The following is a 19,376-nucleotide window of genomic DNA, read 5'->3' on the forward strand; positions in this document are numbered from 1 at the left end:
CAACACAGAAATACAAAGGATAATAAGAGACTACTATCAGCAACTATATGGAAATAATATGGACAACTTGGAAGAAATGGACAAATTCTTAGAAAAGTACAACTTTCCAAAACTGAACCAGGAAGAAATAGAAAATTTTAATAGACCCATCACAAGCACAGGAATTGAAACTGTAATTAGAAATCTTCCAGCAAACAAATACCCAGGACCAGACAGCTTCACAGCTGAATTCTACCAAAACTTTAGAGAAGAGCTAACACCTGTCCTACTCAAACTCTTGCAGAAAATCGCAGAAGAAGGTAAACTTCCAGACTTATTCTATGAGGCCACCATCACCCTAATACCAGAACCTGAGAAAGATGCCACAAAAAAAGAAAACTTCTGTCCAATATCACTGATGAACGTAGATGCAAAAATTCTTAACAAAATTCTAGCAAACGGAATCCAACATCACGTTAAAAAGATCCTACATCATGAACAAGTGGGCTTTATCCCAGGGATGCAAGGATTCTTCAATATCTGCAAATCAATCAAAATAATACACCACATTAACAAATTGAAAAATAAAAATCACATGATTATCTCAATAGATGCAGAGAAGGCCTTTGACAAAATTCAGCATCCATTTATGATAAACTCTCCAGAAAGCAGGAATAGAAGGAACATACCTCAACATAATAAAAGCTATATATGACAAACCCACAGCAAACATCCTCAATGGTGAAAAATTGAAAGCATTTCCCCTAAAGTCAGGAACAAGACAAGGGTGCCCACTTTCACTGCTACTATTCAACATAGTTCTGGAAGTTTTGGCCACAGCAATCAGAGCAGAAAAAGAAATAAAAGGAATCCAAGTTGGAAAAGAAGAAGTAAAACTCTCACTGTTTGCAGATGACATGATCCTCTACATCGAAAACCCTAGACTCTAGCAGAAAATTACTAGAGCTAATCAATGAATATTTTAAAGTTGCAGGATATAAAATCAACACACAGAAATCCCTTGCATTCCTATACACTAATAACAAGAAAATAGAGAAATTAAGGAAACAATTCCATTCACCATTGTAACGAGAAGAATAAAATACTTAGGGATATATCTACCTAAAGAAACAAAAGACTTCTATATAGAAAACTATAAAACACTGGTGAAAGGAATCAAAGAAGACACTAACAGATGGAGAAATATACTGTGTTCATGGATTGGAGTAATCAATATAGTGAAAATGAGTACACCACCCAAAGCAATCTATAGATTCAATGCAATCCCTATCAAGCTACCAATGGCATTTTTCACAGAGCTAGAACAAATAATTTCACAATTTGTATGGAAATACAAAAAACCTCGAATAGCAAAAGAATCTTGAGAAAGAAGAATGGAACTGGAGGAATCAACCTGCCTGACTTCAGGTTCTACTACAAAGCCACAGTCATCAAGACAGTATGGTACTGGCACAAAGACAGAAATATCAATCAATGGAACAAAATAGAAAGCTCCAGAGATAAATCCACACACCTATGGACATCTTATCGTTGACAATGGAGGCAAGAATATACAATGGAGAAAAGACAGTCTCTTTAATAAGAGGTGCTGGGAAAACTGGTCAACCACTTGTAACAGAAAGAAACTAGAACACTTTATAACATCATACACAACAATAAACTCAAAATGGATTAAAGATCTAAACGTAAGACCAGAACCTATAAAACTCCTAGAGGAGAACATAGGCAAAACACTCTCTGACAGAAATCATAACAGGATCCTCTATGACCCACCTCCCAGAATATTGGAAATAAAAGCAAAAATAAACAAATGGGACCTAATTAAAATTAAAAGCTTCTGTACAACAAAGGAAACTATAAGCAAGGTGAAAAGACAGCCTTCAGAATGAGAGAAAATAACAGCAAATGAAGCAACTGACAAAGAATGAATCTCAAAAATATACAAACAACTCCTGCAGCTCCATTCCAGAAAAATAAATGACCCAATCAAAAAATGAGCCAAAGAACTAGAGACATTTCTCCAAAGAAGACATACAGATGGCTAACAAACACATGAAAAGATGCTCAACATCACTCATTATCAGAGAAATGCAAATCAAAACCACAATGAGGTACCATTTCACAACAGTCTTATGGCTGCTATCCAAAAGTCTACAAACAATAAATGTTGGAGAGGGTGTGGAGAAAAGGGAACCCTCTTACACTGTTGGTGGGAATGCAAACTAGTACAGCCACTATGGAGAACAGTGTGGAGATTGCTTAAAAAAACTGGAAATAGAACTGCCATATGAACCAGTGATCCCACTGCTGGGCATATGCACTGAGGAAACCAGAAATGAAAGAGACACATGTACCCTAATGTTCATGGCAGCACTGTTTATAATAGCCAGGGCATGGAAGCAACCTAGATGCCCATCTGGAGACAAATGGATAAGAAAGCTGTGGTACATATACCCAATGGAGTATTACTTAGCCATTAAAAACAATGCATTTCAATCAGTTCTAATGAGGTGGATGAACCTAGAGCCTATTATACAGAGTGAAGTAAGCCAGAAAGAAAAACACCAATACAGTATAATAACACATATATATGGAATTTAGAAAGACAGTAAAGATTGTTGAGGTCCTTTAGTGGACCAGGACCTGGTGGCCTGGAGGCGATGATAAGAAAGTGAAAGAGAGATCCGGAGGTAGAGAGAGAGAGAGAGAGAAAGAGAGAAAGAAAGAGCAAAAGAGAGAATGAAAGAGAGAAAGTAAGGAAGAAAGGGAGGGAAGGAGGGAGGGAGGGAGGAAGGAAGAAAGAAAGAAAGGCACAGGGATCTAAGCTCTGATAGAGCAAAGGTGCTTTAATGATTTTTCTGTGAGTATATATAGGCTGTGGTACAAGAAATTTCTTTTGACAATGATAAAGATCAGAAAACCAAACGTACAGCAACCATTACCAAGGGAACAAGGGATTAATAATGGTCACAAGGTCAGAAGACAATCCATATCTCAAGAAAGGGGATTGAGACTAAGCAGTTTTGTCATAAAGATAATGTTTACTAAAGGAGATTCAAGCCTGTCTCACACAATTATCTCAGTTCCTCAGAGCAGCCTGCTGTTGTGCTTAGAAAGAAACAAAAGACTTGTGAGAAACAGTACGTAGGAATCCTCCTGTTAAACACTCCCTGACAAACGATAACCCTTTATGCAAGACAGCAAAAGAGACACAGATGTATAGAACAGTCTTTTGGACTCTGTGGGAGAAGGCAAGGGTGGGATGATTTGGGAGAATAGCATTGAAGCATGTATATTATCATATGTTAAACAAATCGCCAGTCCAGGTTTGATGCATGATATAGGATGCTCGAGGCTGGTGCACTGGATGACCCAGAGGAATGGTATGGGGAGGGAAGTGGGAGGGGGGTTCAGGATGGGGAACACGTGTATACCTGTGGCAGATTCATGTCAATATATGGCAAAACCAGTACAATATTATAAAGTAATTAGCCTCCAATTAAAATAAATAAATTTAGGCAAAAAAAAAATGCTGGAAATTTGATCTCTGGTTCCTCTGCCTCTTTGAAGCCCAGTGTGTACATCTGGAATTTCTTGGTTCACATACCTTCAAGCCTAGCTTGAAGGATTTTGAAAATAACCCTACTAGTATCTGAAATGACTGAAGATTCACTGTAGTTTGAACATGCTTTGGCATTGCTCTTCTGCCGGGGTCCAGCCCCAGTGGGTCCAAGGAAATCGAAGGGTGGATGACGTTGGCGTGGAAAGACTTGTTTATTGATTGATATAAGATTAGATTAAGAAACTATAGTGTAGTAAGTAGATTAAGTGGAGGAAGAGAGCTGAATAGCTTGGTTTACGCGGAAGACCAATAAAATTCCAGACAAGGAATTTGCACCATCTACGTTGGGCCACCGGTGCCCGCTTGAATATCTAAGGGTGCCTCTCCTTAAGCTCCCTTTCACGCGGGCCTTAATAGCCAGGGCAAGTAAGTAGACCTGGCGAGCCTCCGCGCCCCAGATGGAAATTCAGCCTGAAATTAAAGTAAAGAGCAGAGGGAGGGAAAGGGAGAGAAGAAGAGAGAGAGAGAGAGAGACACGGGGGGAGCCAGATTCCCAAGAGACCAGGCCAAGAGACTAGTTTGGTCCGAGAAGCTGGTCCGAGAAGCTGGTCTGAGAAGCTGGTCCGAGAATCTGGTCCCATCCTTTATTGTTCAGAAGGCCTCTTATACTTTTTATAAAACATGGAGATCAATGGGTAACACAAAATTATGTAGCGTTCGAAACCCAGACTCTTTCCGTATATCATTTTGTATACAAAAGGTCTCAGGTGATTTCCATTATCTTCTGGCCAAGAGGCTTGTTAACACTTTTTGGCTTTCTTCCTTAATGAATGTTAATTTTGTTTCATTAACAAAGTGTTTTTCTTTAATCTACATCTCCTTAAAGCGCTAAAGTTGCATCTCTATAGAACAAAGGTGCAGTGGGTTATAATAAAGAAGGTACTTAACTCAAAGATCTAATGTTGCTAATACAAGGTCTACTACTTGTTTTTCGATATACCAACTATATCTAAAAATAAATGATATGAAAATTTGGCAGCAAGTATTGGGTCAACAAATGAAACCTTTAATCAGTCCTATTCTAAAGATTTTTACTCCTTGCAAGCCCCTACATTCCTAGGATGTTTTAAGCTTCCTGTGCCTCCTGCGGTCAGGAGGCCTCAAACAATCACTCACGCAGCTGTATGAGTCCTGCAGGCAGGCTAGAAAGCCATCAGAGGGGTTTTTGGATTGAAACACTCTTTCAAATGAAGAAGACTAAAGCCCTGAATTGACTTTTTCCAGAGAATGTCAGAAGAGTGGAAAAGCAGAGCACAAAAACCGGCAGATTTTTGTTGGGATACATGCTTAGGAATTTCCAGAGGGGTCCCTGAAGTCTGAGCATGCCTTGCATATGTCAGCTTCCTACCTCATGACCTTGTCACAGGCGGGATTCCTCACACTGGCTTCCGGCACTCTTCTTTGGGATTGTAATGAAAACTGACCTTTTCCAGTTCTGTGGCCACTGCTGATATTCCAAACTTGTTGACATATTGAGTGCAGCACTACAACAGCATCATCTTTTAAGACGTTAAATAGCTCAGCTGGAATTCCCTCACCACCACTAGCTTCGCTCATAGTAATGCTTACCAAGGCCCACTTTACTTCACATTGCTGGATGTCTGGCTCTAGGTGAGTGAACACATCATCGTGGTTATCTTGGTCATTAGATCTTTGTTTTCATAGTTCCTTTGTGTATTCTTGCCACCTCTTCTTAATATCTTCTCATGGGCTTCCCTGGTGGATCAGATGGTAAAAAATCTGCCTGCAGTGTGGGAGACCTGGGTTCAATCCCTGGATCAGGAAGATCCCCTGGAGAAGGAAATGGCAACCTACACCAGTATTCTTGCTTGGAAAATCCCATGGAAGGAGGAGCCAGGCAGGCTCTAGTCTATAGGGTTACAAAGAGTCAGACACAACTAAGCGACTTCACTTTTTTTTTTCTGTTAGATCCATACCATTTCTGTCTTTATTAGATTTGATAGAGTGCCTGAGGAACTAGGGACAGAGGTTTAGAACATTGTACAAGAGGCAGTGACCAAGAAATGCAAGAAGGAAAAGAGGTTGTCTGAGAAGGCTTTGCAAGTAGCTGAGGAAAGAAGAGAATTGAAAGGCAAAGGAGAAAGGAAAAGCTATACCTAACTGAATACAGAGTCCCAGAGACTAGCAAGGATAAGTAAGAAAGCCTTCTTAAATTTAGTGTACAGCTTGATTTTTCGACTTATGTATACATTGTAAAATGAGCACAGTCAAGCTAATTAACATCTGACATCTTATATAGTTACCATTTTCCTTGTGTGTGTGTGTGGTGAGAATATTTATGGTCTACCCTCTTCAGTTCAGTTCAGTTCAGTTGCTCAGTCGTGCCCAACTCTTTGGGACCCCAAGAATCACAGCACGCCAGGCCTCCCTGTCCATCACCATCTCCCGGAGTTCACTCAAACTCACGTCCATTGAGTCGGTGATGCCATCCAGCCATCTCATCCTCTGTCGTCCCCTTTTCCTCCTGCCGTCAATTCCTCCCAGCATCAGAGTCTTTTCCAATGAGTCAACTCTTCACATCAGGTGGGCAAAGTACTGGAGTTTCAGCTTTAGCATCATTCCTTCCAAAGAACACCCAGGGCTGATCTTCAGAATGAACTTGTTGGATCTCCTTGCAGTCCATGGGACTCTCAAGAGTCTTCTCAGAAACCACAGTTCAAAAGCATCAGTTCTTCAGTGCTCAGCTTTCTTCACAGTCCAACTCTCACATCCTTACACGACCACAGGAAAAACCATAGCCTTGACTAGATGGACCTTTGTTGGCAAAGTAATGTCTCTGCTTTTCAATATGCTATCTAGGTTGGTCATAATTTTTCTTCCAAGGAGTAAGCGTCTTTTAATTTCATGGCTGCAATCACCATCTGCAGTGATTTTGGAGCCCCCCAAAATAAAGTCAGCCACTGTTTCCACTGTTTCCCCATCTATTTCCCATGAAGTGATGGGAAAGGGAATCAGTCCTGGGTGTTCATTGGAAGGACTGATGTTGAAGCTGAAACTCCAGTACTTTGGCCGCCTGATGTGAAGAGCTGACTCATTTGAAAAGACCCTGACTCTGGGAAAGATTGAGGGCAGGTGTAAAAGGGGACGACAGAGGATGAGATGGTTGGATGGCATCATTGACTGATGGACATGGGTATGGGTGGAGTCTGGGAGTTGGTGATGGACAGGGAGGCCTTGCGTGCTGCAGTTCATGGGGTCGCAAAAAGTTGGACGTGACTGAGCGACTGAACTAAACTGAACGGGACCAGATGCCATACTGTGATTTTAGTTTTTTAAATGTTGAAATTTCTTAATAGAAATTTATTGATTTTAATTGGAGGTTAATTACTTTACAATATTGTATTGGTTTTGCCATACATCAACATGAATCCACCATAGGTATACACGTGTTCCCCATCCTGAAACCCCTTCCCTCCTACCTCCCCGTACCATCCCTCTGGCTCATCCCAGTGCACCAGCCCCAAGCACCCTGTATCATGCATTGAACCTGGACTAGCGATTCATTTCATATATGATATTATACATGTTTCAATGCCATTCTCCCAGATCATCCCACTCTCTCCCTCTACCACAGAGTCCAAAAGATTGTTCATTACATCTGTGTCTCTTTCGCTGTCTCGCATACAGGGTTATTGTTACCATCTTTCTAAATTCCATATATATGCATTAGTATACTGTATTGGTGTTTTTCTTTCTGGCTTACTTTACTCTGTATAATAAGCTCCAGTTTCATCCACCTCATTAGAACTGATTCAAATGTAGTCTTTTTAATGGCTGAGTAATACTCCATTATGTAAGCTAGCTTTTTAACTCTCTTCTCTGAACCTCATCAAGAGGTTTTTTAGTTCCTCTTTGCTTTCTGCCATTATAGTGGTATCATCTGCATATCTGAGATTGTTGCTATTTCTCCTGACAAACTTGATTCCAGCTTGTGATTCATCCAGCCTGGGATTTCCTATGATGTAATCTGCATATAAGTTAAATAAGCAGTATAACAATATACAGCCATGACATACTCCTTTCCCAATTTTGAACCAGTCCATGTTCTATGTCCAGTACTAACTATTGCTTCTTGACCTGCATACAGGTTTCTGAGGAGACAGTAAGGTGGTCTGGTATTCCCATCTCTTTAAGAATTTTCTGCAGTTGTGATCCACACAATTAAAGGCTTTGGCATAGTCAATAAAGCAGAATTAAATATTTTTCTGGAATTCTCTTGCTTTTTCTATGATCCAACAGATGTCAGCAATTTGGGTTCTGATTCTTCTGCCTTTTCTAAATCCAGTTTGTACATCTGGAATTTTTCAGTTCATGTTCTGCTGAAGTCTAGGTTGAAGGATTTTGATCATTACCTAGCTAGCATGCGAAATTGATGCAGTTGTACGATAGTTTGACCATTCTTTGGCATTATCTGTCTTCGAGATTGGAATGAAAACAGACCTTTCCCAGTCCTATGGCCATTGAGGAGTTTTCGAAATTTGTTGGCATATTGAGTGCAGCACTTTAACAGCATCATCTTTTAGGATTTTAAATAGCTCTGCTGGAATTTCATCACCCTCACTAGCTTTGTTTGTAGTAATGCTTCCTAAGGCCCGCTTGACTTCATGCTCCAGGATATCTGGCTCTAGGTGAGTGATCACAACATCATGGTTATGGAGGTCTTAAGGCTTTTATATAGTTCTTCTGTGTATTTTTGCTACTTCTTAATCTCTTCTGCTTCTGTTAAGTCCTTACCATTTTTATCCTTTGTAGTGCCCATCTTTGCATGAAATATTCCCTTGATATCTCCAATTTTCTTGAAGAGATATCTAGTTTTTCCCATTCTATTGTTTTCCTCTATTTCTTTTCATTGTTAGCTTAGGAAGGCTTTCTTACCTCTCCTTTCTACTCTCTGCAACTCTGCATTCAGTTGGGTGTGTTTTTCCCTTTCTAATTTGCCTTCTGCTTTTCTTCTTTTCTCAGCTGTTTGTAAGACCTCCTCAGACAACCATTTTGCCTTCTTGCATTTCTTTTTCTGTGGAATGATTTTGTCACCACCTCTTGTACAATGTTATGAACCCCCCTCCATGGTTCTTCAAGCACTCTATCAGATCTAATCCTTTGAATCTATTTATCATCTCCACTGTATACTTGTAAAGAATTTGATTTAGGTCATACCTGAATAATCTAGTGGTTTTCTCTACTTTCTCCGATTTAAGCCTGAATTTTTCAATAAGGAGCTCATGATCTGAGCCACGGTCAGCTCCTGGTCTTGTTTTTGCTTCTCTATCTTTGGCTTCAAAGAATATAATCTGATTTTGGTATTGACCATCTGGTGATGTCCATATGTAGAGTCATCTCTGTGTTGTTTGAAGAAGTGTTTGCTATGACCATTGTGTTCTTGTAGCAAAACTCTATTAGCCTTTGCTCTAGTTCATTTTATACTCCCATGGCCAAACTTGCCTATTACTCCAGGTAACTCTTGACTTCCTACTTTTGCATTCCAATCCCCTATGGTGAAAAGGACATCTTTTTTTTTTTTTTTAATGTTAGTTCTAGGTTAGGTCTTCATATAACCATACAACTTCAGCTTCTTCAGCATTAGTGGTTGAGGCATAGATTTGAATTACTATGATATTGAATGGTTTGCCTTGTGAACAAACTGAAATTATTCTGTCATTTTTGAGATTGTCCCCATGTACTGCATTTTGGACTCTTGTCACCAAATATGGATGGGTCATGGTTGAGAGTTTTGGAAAAATGTTGTCCACTGGAGAAGAGAATGGCAAACCACTTCAGTATTGTTGCCTTGAGAACCCATGAACAGTATGAAAAGGGAAAAATATATGACTCTGGACAATGTGTACCCCAAGTCGGTAGGTGTACAATATGCTACTAGGGAAGAGCAGAGAAATAGCTCTAGAAAGAATGATTTGTCTGAGCTAAAGCAGAAACAATGATCAGGTGTGAATGGGCATGGTGTTGAAAGTAAATTCCGATCCTGTAGACAAAAATGGTACATAGGAACTTGGAATGTTAGGTTCATGAATCAAGGTAAACTGGACATGGTCAAGCAGGACATGGCAAGAGTGAACATCAACATTTTAGGAATCAGTGAACTAAAATGAACAGGAATGGGCGAATTTAATTCAGATGACCATTATATCTACTACTGTGGGCAAGAATCCCCTTAGAAGAAGTGGAGTAACCCTCATTGTCAACAGAAAAAAAAAATGTGTTTCATATCATTTGTTCTAGTGTAGACATTTTGCAGCTCTGATTCTGCTCTTTGTTGTTTCTGCTAGCTCTTGTCAAGATCCTTTCTATTTTTCTTCTAATTTTGCTTCTTTGAATTTTTTAAATTTTTAAAAATTGTGTTTCATATTTCATAGAACTTTATCTGTTGTAATTCTTTGAAGCCTGGGTGGCTTCCTCCAGAAAGAATCTGTTCATTTGCATCTGCTACATATCTGTGGGGGATACCAGCTTGGGACCACACTACATGTACACTTGATTTGAGATTTCTTAGATTATTGAGATAGTTTTGTGCTCACTTATGACTGAAAATTCTTAGGAAATGTTCTTTCTTCTCTACTCAGTGACCAATCTTTGAGACAATCAGTTATCTTAACAGTCCCTTACAGTGAAATATTTATTTCTAGCTCAACCTTAATTTGGGATGCAGCACCTTGAGATGCCAGTTTTTAAATGGTTTCCAGTAAAATTGCCCATTTCAAGCTCATTCTGGGTTTTGTTTTCTGAATCCATACTCCATTAACCATCTGTTTCACAGCAAATGACATCAAGATAAAAGCTGGTTTTGTTGTTCATCTCTGCATTTTTGCCTTCACTTAATGTCTCTTTTGAATAGTCTTTATAAACAGGTTACCAGGTTATTCCTACATTTAAAATGGTTTACAATATAATTTGGTCTTCCCAGGTGGCATTAGTGGTAAAGAACTTTCCTGCCAATGCAGGAGACATAAGAGATGCAGATTCGATCCCTGGGTCAGGAAGATCCCCTGGAGGAGGGCATGGCAACCAACTCCAGTATTCTTCCCTGGAGAAGCCTGGCGGGCTACATAGTCCATAGGGTTTCAAAGAGTCAGATGTGACTGAAGTGACCTAGCACACATGCAAAATATATTTTATCAGCATTTTTCAGTTGTTTTCAGTAGCAAGGTTGGTAAGGATTCTTATCCTCCCATATGCTAGAAAAAAGAAGTCCAGCTATTTTGTATTTTTGACATGAACTTTTCCCCTTTTAGCTCCCCATATATACTGCACCACCTCTCCAGTCTAAATATGTTGAAGAGCAGCCTGGTCATTTACAAATGGGCTTTGCATCCATTCGCACTACAACTGGTCATTATATTGGCTGGTGCAAGGTAAGTGAATTCTGATAGTGGTTTAATATCAGAGGGTTCTCATTTGTCTTACATAACAGTTGTTCCAGTTATCCACTGATATGTAACAAACTGCCCCAAAACTTAATGGCTTAAAATGGTGACTATTCTAACTCATGATTTTGTGAGTCAGAAATTTAATCATACTTCAGATAGCTGATTCTTCACATATGTTATTGACAAAGGTCACTATCTAGAGGGTCCAAGACAGCTTCATTCTCATCGCTGGTACCTTGTCACAGATGGTTATAAGGCTGGGCTCAGCTGGGAATGTTGACTGAAGCATCTACACTCAGCCTCAGGTAGTCAGATAACTTAACATGGACAGTTCAGGGCTTCTAGAGAAAATGTTACAAGAAGCCCTAGTCACAATTCACCAAGCTTCCTACCTATCTTAAGATATCCAGGAAGGTTACTTGTACAACATTTTGTTGTTAAATAAAGTCACTAAGTTTTTATGGGAGAGGAATTAGATGCCATCTCTCAGTATGAATAGTAGCAAAAAATTTGTGGCCATATATAATGTACTCTACCACTACTGCGTAGATTAAAGAAGTTCAACAAGCATTTATGTCACACGGCATGTACAAAACATTGTTTGAGCTTTTACATGAAGTTCTGAGGTTACTTCTGCATTGTTCCTTATTTGACTAAGTAAAATGTTCACATATTGGGTTTGGTTCATAAGCCGTTTCTGACTATAGTCATCTATTGGGCAGAATAGAATTCACCTTATTTTAATACTTAGCTTTGAATCGACACTATCCAGCAGTAGAATGGTGGAATAAGCTAGTACATTACTGCTGTTTCATTATCACATCCACATAGATGTATGCTAACATCAACATTTCCCATATCAATGTCATAGTGATAATGTTGGTACTATTATTTTAATCATTGTGACCTAATAACCACACAACTTTTCCTCAAATCTAACCTATCCAATTGTGAACCCTTGTGCCTTTTTTGTTTCTAATCCATTCTTTTTAGAAAGAAAATTCTAATGTCCTTAAATAGCAAATCTTTGAACTATGGTCATTTCAGCTGGCATTTCAAACATCTGATGAATATATGGTGTTTTATTGTATGCCTGTCAAACAATTCTGATAGACTTTTAATACTCTCTTAATAGTTTTACTAGTTGTACTATAGTTTAGTCTTAGCAAGAAATAGCTTAACTAATAGGGTCTGAATCATGCCCCTGAGTCTATATGTCAACATCTGGATGATTCAGACTGAAGTCTCTTAAGAGCTCATTTTCCATAGTGAGGGAAATTGTTCCTGAGAGATCTTTAAATTGCTATTGTTTCCATCACCCAATTTAAGACCAAAAGAACTTTTTATTCTGTTAATATGTTGAACTGAATAAGTTGAAGGAGGGTGCTTTAAATGCATTCCATCTTCAATGTAAACATTTCCTCTCTAATTTTTTCTTAAAGATAATCTAGTCTCTAAAAATTACCTCTGACTCAAATTACATTCCGCATTAAACTTATAATCATGGAGGGCAAATTCATTTTCTATTCCTATTCCTTAGTGTTCTGAAATTTAGGTAGCAGTGACCTCCAGTGGTAAAAGTGAATTCCTAAACACAGATAAGGAAAATTTCCCAAAAGAAGTGACTAGTTTTCTTCCTCAACAGTTACATGATTCCCAATCAACTGGTCTGTAAGTATTATAACTTCGAAGGTAACATTTTCTCAAGAGACAATCCCTAAGGAGAAATAGCTCAGTGGCAATTAGGATACCTGTTGGTTTGTACAGCTTTAAAACACAATGAACAGGTTCTGCATCTGATCATCATGAAAATATCTGAGACAAAGTTACTAATACTTTGTCAATAGCAATAACTTATTTCTTTCTTATTTAATGCAATTATTTCTATTTTCTTTTTTTTGAAAATATTTTATTGTTGTCGTTTTCTTTTGTTGTTTTTATTCCATGATTTCATAGCATATAGTTCATAGAAGGAGACTATATATTTACACTGTGTTTTGTAGTTGCATTGATAGAGTACAGCATGACAATGGGCAATTGGTACTGGTAAATTATTCCATACCTTCATTTTTCTTCTGATGTAATTGAGATAATACCTATTGAAAAAAAATGTGTGTAACAATATTTCCTGTATTAAAATAGAAACAGGTAAAAGGAGTAATTTGATTTAAAGCTTTAATCCCTCCAATGGGTTAATATGATGTTGATTTGCAGAGAATATATGTTCCTATTGAAAAACTGTGTAGGATGATTTCTATCCTAAGATGAATGTCTTATTTATTTTTCTAATGCACACTATAAAACTCAACATTCAAAAAACTAAGATCACGACATTCAGTTCCATCACTTCATGGGAAGTAGGTGGGGAAAGAGTGGAAACAGTGACAAACTTTATTTTCTTGGGCTCCAAAATCACTGCAGATGGTGACTGCAGCCATGAAATTAAGACACTTGCTTCTTGGAAGAAAAGCTATGACAAACTCAGACAGCATACTAAAAGCAGAGACATTACTTTGCTGACAAGGTCCATATAGTCAAAGATACGATTTTTCCAGTAGTCATGTATGGATGTGAGAGTTGGACTATAAAGAAAGCTGAGTGCTGAAGAATTGATGCTTTTAAACTGTGGTGTTGGAGAAGACTCTTAAGAGTCCCTTGGACTGCAAGGAGATCCAACCAGTCAATCCTAAAGGAAGTCAGTCCTGAATATTCATTGGAAGGACTGATGCTAAAGCTGAAACTCCAGTACTTTGGCTACCTGATGTGAAGAACTGACACATTTGAAAAGACCCTGATGCTGGAAAAGATTGAAGGCGGGAGGAGAAGGGGACAACAGAGGATGAGATAGTTGGATGGCATTTCTGACTCTATAGACATGAGTTTCTACTGCTACCCCATTTATTTCCCAGGAAGTGGTGGGACCGGATGCCATGATCTTCATTTTTTGAATGTTGAGCTTTAAGTCAACTTTTTCACTCTCCTCTTTCACTTTTAACAAGAGGCTTTTTAGCTCCTCTTCACTTTCTGCCATAAGGGTGGTGTCATCTGCATATCTGAGGTGACTGATATTTCTACTGGCAATCTTGATTCCAGCTTGTGTTTCTTCCAGTCCAGTGTTTCTCATGATATACTCTGCATAGAAGTTAAATAAGCAGGGTGACAATATACAGCCTTGACATAATCCTTTTCCTATTTGGAACCAGTCTATTGTTCCATGTCCAGTTCTAACTGTTGCTTCCTGACCTGCATACAGATTTCTCAAGAGGCAGGTCAGATGGTCTGGTATTCCCATCTCTTTCAGAATTGTCCACAGTTTATTGTGATCCACACAGTCAAAGGCTTTGGCATAGTCAATAAAGCAGAAATAGATGTTTTTCTGGAACTCTCTTGCTTTTTTGATGATCCAGAGGATGTTGGCAATTTGATCTCTGGTTCCTCTGTCTTTTCTAAAACCAGCTTGAACATCAGGGATTTGACGGTTCAAGTATTGCTGAAGCCTGGCTTGGAGAATTTTGAGCATTACTTTACTAGCGTGTGAGATGAGTGCAATTGTGTGGTAGTTTGAGCATTCTTTTGCATTGCCTTTCTTTGGAATTGGAATGAAAACTGACCTTTTCCAGTCCTGTGGCCATTGCTGAGTTTTCCAAATTTGCTGGCATATTGAGTGCAGCACTTTCACAGCATCATCTTTCAGGATTTGAAACAGCTCAACTGGAATTCCATCACCTCCACTAACTTTGTTCATAGTGATGCTTGCTAAGGCCCACTTGACTTCACATTCCAAGATGTCTGGCTCTAGATGAGTGATCACCTGATCATGATTATCTGGGTCGTGAAGATCTTTTTTTGTACAGTTCTTCCGTGTATTCTTGCCACTTTATTTTTGGGGGCTCCAAAATCACTGCTGACTGTGACTGCAGCCATGAAATTAAAAGAGGTTTACTCCTTGGAAGAAAAGTTATGATCAACCTAGATAGTATATTCAAAAGCAGAGACATTACTTTGCCGACTAAGGTCCGTCTAGTCAAGGCTATGATTTTTCCTGTGGTCATGTATGGATGTGAGAGTTGGACTGTGAAGAAGGCTGAACACCAAAGAATTGATGCGTTTGAACTGTGGTGTTGGAGAAGACGCTTGAGAGTCCCATGGACTGCAAGGAGATCCAACCAGTCCATTCTGAAAGAGATCAACCCTGGGATTTCTTTGGAAGAAATGATGCTAAAGCTGAAACTCCAGTACTTTGGCCACCTCTTGCGAAGAGCTGACTCTTTGGAAAAGACTGTGATGCTGGGAGGGATTGGGGGCAGGAGAAGAAGGGGACTACCGAGGGTGAGATGGCTGGATGGCATCACGGACTCGATGGATGTGAGTCTGAGTGAACTCCGGGAGATGGTGATGGTCAGGGAGGCCTGGCATGCTGCAATTCATGGGGTCACAGAGTCGGACACAACTGAGCGACTGAACTGAACTGAGACATGAGTTTGAGCAAGTTCTGGGAGTTGGTGATGGACAGGGAAGCCTGGCATGCTCCAGTCCATGATATGGCTAAAGTTGGACACAGCTGAGCGACTGAACTGAACTGAATGCACACTAAGAAAAAGGGAGATGAAGCACTTTGTTTAGGCTTTTTGTTGTTTTCTCCACAAATCATTAATGTTGTTGCTCTTACATCTTTATTAAGCAGATGTTGCTTCTAAGCTGAAAGGTACCTCTCTTCATACTTTTTAAAAATTCCATTCATTTTTCTACACTGTCATAAACTAAGATGATAAATCTTTGTATTTCTGTAATAACTTTTCTGTGAGCTGCAATGATTATTTTCTAGGCATTAATTTACCCATTTATATGAGGAAAATAATAACATGTATTATCCATGTTAAATAGATGAAAAATAAGAAGAGAAGCTAAGTTCAAGAAGTGTCCTGATAGATAATAGAGAAGCTAGATATATTTTGGTGAAATTTCATAAACTCTCAGAGATGTGGGCTATTTGACCTAATTATTAACATCTTCAAAAATACAGATGTCCTTTTTCCCCTCCTTTTTACTAGGGTGTTTATGTCTTTGTGAAAAATGGTATAATGGATACAGTGCAATTTGGAAAAGGTAGGTGAGTGAACCATCTATATTTGGAAATGTTCTATTGTCTTTTCAACTTGCAGAGTTTACATGTGAGAAAACATACCTGGAATGTTATCCATTATCATGTTTTACTCCATATAGCAGTTTATGACAATAATAAAGCAATGGTATCCATTATTTATTTAGCAATTATTATATGTTGAGGCACTATAATAAGCATTTTACATAATTTATCTAATTTAATTTTGTAGCAAACCTGTGGATGTTGGTATTATACTTACTCCCATTTTATAGATGAGGAACTTATGGTTTAGAAGGGTTAAGTGGATTACCAAGGTCACATAGCTAGTAAGTGGCAACACCTGGACTAAAACTGTTTTGGCTACAAAACCCATATTACATATTCATAAACCATAAACTAGAAATATATCTCCATTATTATTAGTTAGTTTAAATAAGTACTGTTTGCTGTTAAAATGCATAGTAGTTTGCTACCAATTGCTCAGAAACAGTACTTCAATTAGTCACCCTAGAATATTTGAGCTAATGTTGGAAAACAGTTGTATTTGACTTGTTAATTTGATAATGGAGTTTGGCAGCAGATATAGCTCCCTTCTTAAACTGAGTCAGTTGTCAAAATAAATGTGTGTGGGGGTAGGGACAGAAAGATTAGCTAAAATTTTTAAATGTTGCTGATATTGATAACCTGTATATGTATCATCATATAATGTGTGTAGAGGTTAATTCCCATTAATTCCAAGTTATATGCCTCATCAGCCTTGAGGAATATTAAATAAATGAAATTCATTAAATAATTATGATAGAAGAGTGTTTTTGGGGGTTGCATGAAACCAGAAACCATATAAACATGTAAAAAAGTCAAGAAATCTGGACCTCTACCCACTCTCTGTCTACTTTTTATCTGTACTCTGACCATTGGTTTTAACTGAGAGCAACAACTACTCTGAGGTTACTGGGGAACAGTGTGACAAGCAGAGTGTAGTAGCTACATGTTTTGTTAGACCCTTATTCAAAGTTCCTTAATAAAGTATCTATTTCAATTATTTTTTGTATCCTGCTGCTGCTGCTGCTGCTGCTAAGTCGCTTCAGTTGTGTCTGACTCTGTGCGACCCCATAGACAGCAGCCCACTAGGCTCCTCTGTCCCTGGGATTCTCCAGGCAAGAATACTAGAGTGGGTTGCCATTTCCTTCTCCAGTGCATGAAAGTGAAAAGTGAAAGTTAAGTCATTCAGTCATGCCTGACTCTTAGTGACCCCATGAACTGCAGCCTACCAGGCTCCTCCGTCCATGAGATTTTCCAGGCAAGAGTACTGGAGTGGGTTGCCATTGCTTTCTCCATTCTGTGTCTTACCATTGTTTAAATAGATAAGGCCAGAAGCATTTCCATTATTGTGCATACACAATCAGGAATTTACTTTATAGTAATCCATCTTAAGGTCTGCACTTTAGCATTATATTTCATTAAAGTGTAATAATCACCTCTATTAAGAAAATAAATGCTATTAAATAAGCTGTGGAAGGAAGATTTTTATTCTGTAGCAGGTAACTATTATAACTGGCCTTTTAAGTTGCTGCTTAAATCATTATTTTGTGTAGTTCTTTTTGTTGTTGTTCAGTTGCTAAGCCTTGTCCAGCTGTTTGCAACTCCATGGACTGTAGCCTGCCAGCCTCCTCTGTCCTCCACTGTCTCCTGGAGTTTGCTCAAACTCATGTCCATTGAGCCAGTTATGCCATTCAACCATCTCATCCCCTTTTCCTTTTGTCTTTGATCTTTTTCAGCATCAGGGTCTTTTCCAATGAGTTGGCACTCACGAATGTTTAAATCATCTGCTATTATCTTAGCAAATCTCTTAACTTTTCATCATACTGATATGAATGCCCAATTGTAAGTTATTCATATTAATTTTTAACTGGTTTCTTGAGATGCATATGTATATCTGAAGAATCCACCTCGAGATTTTCTTCCAAAAGTTGGAGTGATTACAGTTTCAGGATTGGCAGGCTTCATTTCAGCAAGAAAAGGTAAGGTTAAAATATATATATTCCCTCTTTCAATGCTATTATACTAATTTCTGAATTTTACTGCTACAGGAAAACCACATGTCCCTTATTGAATGTTAGTAGGATAGGCTAATGTAAAAAATTTTTAGATTCCATAGTACCATGTGTTTACTTTACTTTTGTAAAGACTTTTTTGTGTTTTTAGAAATACAGTGATTCCAAAAGAAGTCCAATATCATTAGTTATTAGGGAAATGCACATTAAAACTACTGTGAGTGAGATGTATGATGAGAGTAACCTGGAAACTTACAATACCATATGTAAAATAGATAGCCAATGAGAATTTGCTGTATGATTCAGGGAACTATATAGCAATCTAGAAGGGTTCAATGGGGAGGGAGATTGGAGGGAGGCTCAGGAGGGAGGGGATATGGGTGCACCTATGGCTGATTCCTGTTGATGTCTGACAGAAAACAACAAAATTCTGTAAAGCAATTATCCTTCAATTAAAAAACAATTTCTCAAAAAAGATACAGTGAGATAACAATACATACCTATTAGAATATCTCAAATTAAGAAGAATACTCATACAAAATGTAGTTGAGATTGTAGAGCAACTGACACTCTTGTACACTTTTGGTAGGAATACAAAATGAGATAGCCATTCTGGAAAATAACCCGACAGTTTCTCATAAACTTAAACATGTAATTACTATGAGATCCAGTATTCCTACTCTTGGGTATTTACCCTGGATAACCTGTACACTAATGTTTATAGTTGTCGTTGTTGTTCTTTCACCCAGTCATGTCTGACTCTTTGCTACCCCATGAGCTGCAGCATGCCAGGCTTCCCTGGTGTATTTATAGTAACTCCGTTCATAGCCACTGAAAGCTGTGAACAACCTAAATGTCTTTCAACAGTGAACTAATCTGTGGCACATTCATACAAAGGAATACTATTTAGGAACAAAAGGAATGAACTATTGACACATACAACAATCTTGATGAATCTGAGTTAAAGAAGCCAGTCTTAAAAAGTTACACAATGTATGATTCCATTCATATTATTCTCAAAAAGGCAAAACTTTAGTGACAAAGAATGTCCGTGGTTCACAGAAGTGGGGAAAAGGTGTGACTACAAAGGGATAGCATGAGGTAACTTTTGGGAGTGATAGAACATATCCTGATTTTAGTGGTGGTTTCATGACTCTCTACATATATTAAAATGGATAGAACTGAACCCCCCA

At 38.4% G+C, this 19,376-nt stretch overlaps 1 protein-coding gene across 4 annotated transcripts in view; it reads left to right on the forward strand.

The window, feature by feature from the left end:
• The window catches only part of APOOL (apolipoprotein O like), an 85,503-nt gene that overhangs the window by 45,453 nt on the left and 20,674 nt on the right, over window positions 1–19,376 (forward strand). For all 4 annotated transcript variants that reach the window (XM_070290349.1, XM_070290352.1, XM_070290351.1 and 1 more), the window contains 3 exons: window positions 10,891–11,010; window positions 16,077–16,131; window positions 18,052–18,150. In XM_070290349.1, the coding sequence (XP_070146450.1) occupies window positions 10,891–11,010; window positions 16,077–16,131; window positions 18,052–18,150 (274 nt within the window). The remainder of the gene's footprint in view (window positions 1–10,890; window positions 11,011–16,076; window positions 16,132–18,051; window positions 18,151–19,376) is intronic.

The sequence above is a fragment of the Ovis canadensis genome, chromosome X (assembly GCF_042477335.2).
Source record: "Ovis canadensis isolate MfBH-ARS-UI-01 breed Bighorn chromosome X, ARS-UI_OviCan_v2, whole genome shotgun sequence".
In the NCBI taxonomy this organism is placed as follows: Eukaryota; Metazoa; Chordata; class Mammalia; order Artiodactyla; family Bovidae; genus Ovis; species Ovis canadensis.